Consider the following 7,450-nt stretch of genomic DNA (forward strand, 5'->3'; position numbering starts at 1 on the left):
GATCCAATTCGTTATCTGTGAATTTCATATGATATTTTTTCTATCTTTACTAAAAATGTCTTTTAATGTATATTAATTGCATCACAATATAACATTAGTTTTTTTTATTAAAAAATTATCAGAAAGTTTTTACAAATTACTGAATAGTATGTATAAAAGTTAATCAGAAATTTCATCAAATTTGCGAGCCTTGAAAGATCGGAGATTTGGTTGCTAAATCAATTCATAAGACCGCCTTGTTCTTTACATGAATCGTACAACTTAGGAGTTAAAGAATAAGTCGTGTATTATTAAAACGAAGAACATACTTAACTTATCAAAACTGTTAATGCATGTTTGTAAAGTTATATTTTTTTTAATAGTTTCTCTTGCGTAATAAAATAATGGAATATGGACTGAATCATTTCTATTATGAGATTATAAAAACTTTATGAAACTTTTCGTAACTCTCCTGAATAATAACAGAAAAATATTGTAAAGGTAAAAGAAAAGCTTTTGAAAGCATAGACCGCTTCCGCGTATCCGATAGAAGAGGAAACCCTGATGTGAACATATTGTAAAAATACATTTTTAAGTACATCATTTGCAGTTTTAATGTACTGGATGTATTCAAAATTCAAGGATGTTTAAAATATGATTAAGGAGAAACCACGTGGAAAAGTCTTTTCATGAGTTCAATAGGGAATTGCTGATTTTCAGTCGAATCTAATATTTGGCGATAAGCCGCGACTGACACTTCCAAGTTATAAGACCATCCCTCGATTCCGAAAAGTGATCTTAACTACATACCCTTTATGTTAAGTGCTGAGGGTTCAGCAGGTTTTTCTATGCAAAAGAGACGGTAGGTTTTTTTTTTAACTTATGTTGGCGTAAAAGAGTTTAAGCGGTTTAGGTACAAAAATTTAAATGACACTTTCTACAAAAAATCGCTCAAAACCTACAATGAATATTCACGGTTTTTGGAATCTCAAAACACATCTTGAATTAACGTCAATATCAAATCTTAGTTAATATATGTACAGTTTGAAAATGTAATTCTAGCAATACAATTTTACAGCAGGCCAGCTTAAAGGCTATTCGAAAATGTAATTTCATTAAGCCAGCTTTCTGCTTTCACGAGACGATATTTAAATTAAAAACCAACCAATTGTAACCTGCTTTGCTTATAATTAAAAAATGTAATTATTTATATACAGTATTTTATGTATTATGTTAATGTTTATTTTTTAAGAGCTGTACTTAAATATAAATAGAAATTTACCCTTATCCTTTTAATACAATTTTTCTTTTTATTATTCCATCTTTACGCCGATAAACGCTTACTGTAAGCCACAGGTCTTCTCCTAGGATTACCGCGATGACCAGTTTTTCGCTGCCATTATCCAACGGCTTCCCACGACCATTTTGTAGGTCCGCCAAGGCTCGCCAACCGGTGATCGCCACTCGAGAATCTTTCTGCCCCAACAGCCATCGGTTGCATGAGCGATGTGCCCTGCCAACTACGACTTCCGACGACAAATTGTTTGAACTACGTCGATTATCCTTTTCTTCTGTATATCGCCTCTTTTTGATAAGATCTCCCAGAGAAACTCCGAGCATAGTCATAAAACAATAATAATAATGTATAATAAATTGTATGTCCAAAGTCTAATTATCTATTTTATCTGACTATTATATATAGCTTATGCCGACAAAGTGGACACAGTTTCATATTTCTTTTAATTAAGGATTATTTAAAATAAAAACAGAGAATTACTTTGTCAGATAAAGATGTGTACTAACAACAAAGTATATAATTTAAAAAAGCATCACGAAAAGGTGAGAGAACATAATAATCTAACATAAAAAAATTAGGTAATACTTGTTTGAAAACCAAATAAATGTTTCGAACGTTATTAATGGTAATAGGATCATTAGCATAATTGTGAATGTACCAGCTGCATTAATGTATACTGATTAACAAAATTAGTGTTAATTTCGATAATTGCTACAATTGACTATCTTTAATCGAATTATGTAAATAAATCTATTTAATACACAAAAACTTTTACGAACGCGAAAAAGCTAATGAAATGCAATTATATTGTTCGCAGTCAATTTCATCTTTGCATGGAAGTGTCTTATAAAAAAACAGTGACGGCCTTTGTAGAAAAATGTAATCACATTTTATACAGAATAATGTTCTCGTTTAAGTCCTCGAATGAATGTCCATTCTCGAATGAATGAATGTCGATGGTAAGGACTGAGACTTGGGATCTAAAGTCGCCGATTTAATTCCCGGGACACAATCGTATACAATTAACGCTTTCTGTAACAATTTCATAGAATTGTCACTGCTCACAAACAAGTTTCTAGAGGATGCGCAGCAGCGTCTTATGCGTAACAATATCACACTGCGATCGCCAACTCGCCTGCCAATCGTGGCGATTATAGAGAGATAGGAGATATCCTTAGATATCTTTGGGGGAGGCCTATGCCTTGCAGTGAGCGTTTATGAGATAAAATGACAGCCGGCAACGATTCGAATCCTGAATGTAAAGATTGTAAGTAAATGTTTTCTAACAACGAATCAATTTAACATTAATGAAAAGTAAATAGTTTTTATCGAGATACACTTTATTTCTCGTCTTTGGGACAAATAAAATAAAAATGTTTGCATAAAATGTATTTATTCATATTTATACTTGAAAATGTTCTGCAATGTATCTTGCGTAAAATGAAAATATGGTATACTTACATTTTACTATGGGTTACTTTGAGTTTTATTAAGTACTTATAAGATTATATAGAACTTAAAGAAATATATCTAACAATGGATATAAGAAAAAATTCGCTGAGTGATACGAGTACAATGTTTTAATGTTTTGTTCATTAGCGTTAGGTTCCGACGTAAAAAAGTTCAAAGTCTGTTCGGATTAAATTGTATTCGCTCCAAATATTTTCAGATCTTCAGTCTCGGAATTAAACTGAATGTCACACTTGTCCCCAAATTCATTGTAAGAAATCTTAAATAGACATTCCATCCCTGCTTTCTCTGCGGCTTTTTGAGCAAACGCGCTTGTAAAAATCCCTCCGGTTACCTGAAATCCAAGTTCTTTCGCCAAAGATTTTCTGAAAAAAAATATATATATAAAATTCAAAAGATTTATATTAATTTAAGTTTTTTCTTAATCGGTGTAAATGATAACGTTAATGGGTTATAAAAGTAACTAAGGTGTAAATATATTTATTTTTGAACTTGTAATACCTGGCTTTTAATAGTTCAACCGCGATGCCCAAACCCCTGTACTCAGGAGCTACAGAAAGTCCGGCTCCCATAAGATAATTATTCACGTTGTACTTGTCAAATATTACAGTAAACTTTGTCGCTTCTGAGAACATGCGGAGTGACATAATACCAGCTTGGGATTTTGGCTACGGACAAAATGAGATTTATTTTGCATATATATATATGTATAGTACGTGAAGTAATGCTACGATCTACGTTTAGACGTGTAAAGTTTTTTATTACTATAAATGTCATTTAAAAATTGGAAATGTTTTACTATATTCTTTATTTACTACAGTAACTATTTTTACAATGGCGAACCCAATTTGACATACACAAGTACTCGTACATTAAAAAAAACTATCAAGTCTATAACTTTCGTAATCTTACTTTATTACATTATATTACACGGACGGTTCTTTAAAAATGAATAGTGTTATGTGAATGTCTTTATATATAATATATCTTTTTAATCGTTTTAATTCTTTAATTAAAATACTTTAAAATAGTTCACAGCTTAATTTTAAAACGATATTATAAAATTTATTTTCATCTGTTTTATTAAAATATTATCTGTCTAAGTTTGAGACATTGTCAAATCATTTGGAAGCTCTTAGTAATAAGAGTTCCCAAAGTGTAAATATATTAACACAAACTATGAGCCACAAACAAAAATTCTTATTAAATTAAGCGTCCTATATTTAAATCGTCTTAAATTTGAAATGCCCTTTACCGGAATATGCTCAACGAAGCGTCCCTTTTCCTGAGGCATGCACATGTTCACACCTACGAGGGTGTGGCCTGCGCCGTCTTTCTCCGTAAGGAAACACGCCAAACTCATTTTCTGCTCAACGATCGACGTCAATAGCACGCGGTACTCCTGTATCGCTTCCGGGTCTTCAGCAGTACCTGTAGATAATAAAATATTGTAAAAATGTCATACTTTTAACTATATTTTTCATGTGATGCTTTAATTCTTTTGCGGCAGAATTTGGCATGGCAAAATAAATATTTCTATATAAATTATGTTTGTTAAATGGCGGCTTACGAGCAATGAAAAATAATATTGTAATTAAAAAAATATATATTTTTGTAACTTTTTTAATTTTGGTTTCCGGTTGACGATTATTCATATGTATAATTGTTTAATATAGCTAAACATACACAATGTATTACTATACAAATCTCCGTCCCTTGATTAATTATTACCAAAAAAATTATTTATTCAATATATTGATAGAAAACATATCATATAGATATAACATATAATACATAACCGCGTAAAAAGCTCTTTAATATATATACAAATTAAAACTTAAGTTTAAGAATAAATATATAAACAAATAAATAATTTATAAACGAAATAGATGAAATAAACATGTCAATGTCACGGTTGGCACATATTGCAGTTTTAATTAATGTATTAACTTTGTAATGTAATTATTAAGTGTTCTAACAATTTAATTATAGAAAAAATAAACCTATTTATTTTTCTTTTATTTTATGTGGTCGGTGTATATGTTTAATAAGTTAATAATGATACTAATGACGAATGTCTAAATGAATTTAATTCTTTATTTTAATGTTTAAATATCATTAAATCATTTATCCATCATAATGATTTTTTCCTATTAATGTAAGCTCATGAAAACAGGCGGACGGTTCTCACGGAAAAATTCCGGTCATTTACTATTTTGCACGAGCCGACCGTAGACTCAATTATATTACAGAAAGAAAGCAGCTTAAATTAAATAAAAAAACGACGTAAAGGTAGCTACTTTAATTTTTGCCTATGACTAATTATTCTGAAGGTATTTGAGCAGACAAAGACAAACACTTTTTTAAGGAAACTATTTTCACACATAGATATTTGTAAATTGTTTTAAAAGTAAAGTTTTTTGTGGGCGTTATAACAACCTTTATTTTAATTTTTAATCAAGGCTTCTACCACTTTTCGAAAACATTCAAGTCAAGTGAATACACAAAGGTTATTTATTTTTTTCTTAATAAACTCCGAGTTCTGAGTTATAACTACCAAACTCATAACCAAAACTAGCATCAACTGATATAATCTCGAGGTTGAACTTAAGGATATGAAATCTTTGCATCTCTCTCAAATCCCTGAATCCATTAACTATCCTAATGTGAGGCTACAGGCAATACCATCTCTAGCCAATCACATCCAATCAGCTACCGATAAATCTACCCAGAAGATAGATGTTAAACAAGTTTGTCGACGCTCTCTCAGACAACGTTCAGCGTCTGGTTAAATACCATAATAGTTCACAATAGAAATCGTGAGGAGAACAGATTCGTGGACAAAGTTCAAAGGCGCCTTATCTTTGAGCTTTTGTCTCTTGGAGGGACATGGCCAAATACCTTGGAGTCATCCTTGGCTTTAAACAACTACATTTGCATTATTAGGAAAAAAATCAGCTCTCGGAAAACTCACTCTCCGTCATAAAGTCCATCGCAAAGTAATACGCGTGGGTAGCGTAAGTATAATAATATATTTATTTCTGTATTCTGCTACGCAAGTGTAGTTTTCACCAACGCAATGGCTTTCACACTCCGACTACTGCTAGTTATCCAAAACCGGTTCACCCAAATTGCAACCGATGCGGAGTGGTATTAATATAAATTTGATTCCAACAGTGACCTCAACTTCTAGGTCCAGGAATTCTTTCAGTCTTGCTCAAAGAACTATTTTGAATTAGCTTCGACTCACCCAAATCTCCCCATAGTAAGCGCATCACATTATTCTCCCCGTCCTCGTACAAGATCAAAAATCGACGTCCAATCACTCACGATAATGGAAGCAAAGACCTCTCAATAATAACAACAACTTCACCCATGATACATTATAACGGTTTTCACAAGTAAATCTACAGCTACATAAACACTTTAAAATAAATATAATGCACTTTTCATTCAGAACACTGTACAACGATATGTATATAAATTATACATTTTCAAATACTAAACTTTTAACGCAAGACTATGGTCCACGTTTTAACCTTATTTTACTAATTAAGATTTAGAAGCAAATCTCATTCACTTCTAATCTTTTTATGATTATTATTTAAATCACATTTGAATAAGTTTAAGGTATACTGACAATATAATGCTTGAAAATTTGAGTAAGGAAACTACTCTTCATACATAAAATTCTCGCAATGTTCACGTATCTAAATGTTATAACAGTGCCTTGTAAATTAACAAGTTTTAGCATGAATAAGTCGCCTCAACTGTAATGTGGGTTCGTTACATAACTGCCGTGAAATAATAAAATAGCGCTGCGTTTTTCATTCACGGTAGAAAGAAGTGTATAATTTCTATGTCGGGAGAGTGTGTGAAAATTTACGCCGGTGGTAATTAGTCATCACAATTTCTTTATTAAACCTAAGCAAGTTTGTTACAAACATTTGGTCAAGGATTCACGCAAGTCGGTATTAATATGCCACATTATAGTATAAAAACTCTAATTTTATAAAAACCGAATAAATCATAAATTGATTTATTAACGTATTAAGCATCATTGAACATACAAAGGGCGGTCTCAGAGTTATTCAATATTTTCACTCAGTGAATTAATATTACAAAACATATAACATATGATTTAAAATTTATAGCACAAATATATATACACATTCACACACTCACAAGCAATATATATAAATGCAAACATAAAAAAGAAATGGAATCATGTAATAGCTGTAATAGCTTTTTGTGACACTTTTAAATGCCTTTTTTGACGGATGGGTTCCTAGAAGTGTGTGGCGCATATTCTAAATTTAAAATTAAGAGATAAATGATACAAATGAAGAACTAATAAGCGATCTGCTGATTATAAAAATAATTTGATCGTTCGTAACTAATGAACCTCACCTGCAGTTTTCCACCACACGTCTTCTTGTATATAACTTCCCAACATAAATTCAACTGCTGTTTTCCACATATCCTCTGAAATATCTTTAATAACAAAATTCAACGTGCGCCCGTCTTCCGCCTGTCTTTCAAATTCGCTCCATACTTTGGGATACACACGAGAAGACATTATGTTCTTGATAAAGATTTTGTGTACTTAAAAGCTTTTGAGGCTTTAAACTTTAGATGACTTCTGATGCAGAGCGCGTACAACTTGATACTGAACTGTATTACTAATGTGGTTACACTGGTCGT

The 7,450-nt window shown here is 31.4% G+C and overlaps 1 protein-coding gene across 1 annotated transcript; it reads right to left on the minus strand.

The window, feature by feature from the left end:
• Positions 1-2,701: 2,701 nt before the first annotated feature.
• On the minus strand, positions 2,702-7,380 carry LOC137931247 (uncharacterized). Its single transcript, XM_068774675.1, has 4 exons — positions 7,157-7,380; positions 4,002-4,177; positions 3,248-3,414; positions 2,702-3,111 (listed from the first exon to the last, which is right to left on the minus strand). Exons 1-4 carry the CDS (start codon positions 7,323-7,325, stop codon positions 2,916-2,918), a joined length of 708 nt encoding a protein of 235 aa, XP_068630776.1. The 5' UTR covers positions 7,326-7,380; the 3' UTR covers positions 2,702-2,915.
• Positions 7,381-7,450: the final 70 nt, after the last annotated feature.

This window comes from Battus philenor, unplaced genomic scaffold, assembly GCF_028537555.1.
Source record: "Battus philenor isolate CCGP_79_NKW_IND1 unplaced genomic scaffold, ilBatPhil1.0.hap1 SCAF_7, whole genome shotgun sequence".
NCBI classification, from domain to species: Eukaryota; Metazoa; Arthropoda; class Insecta; order Lepidoptera; family Papilionidae; genus Battus; species Battus philenor.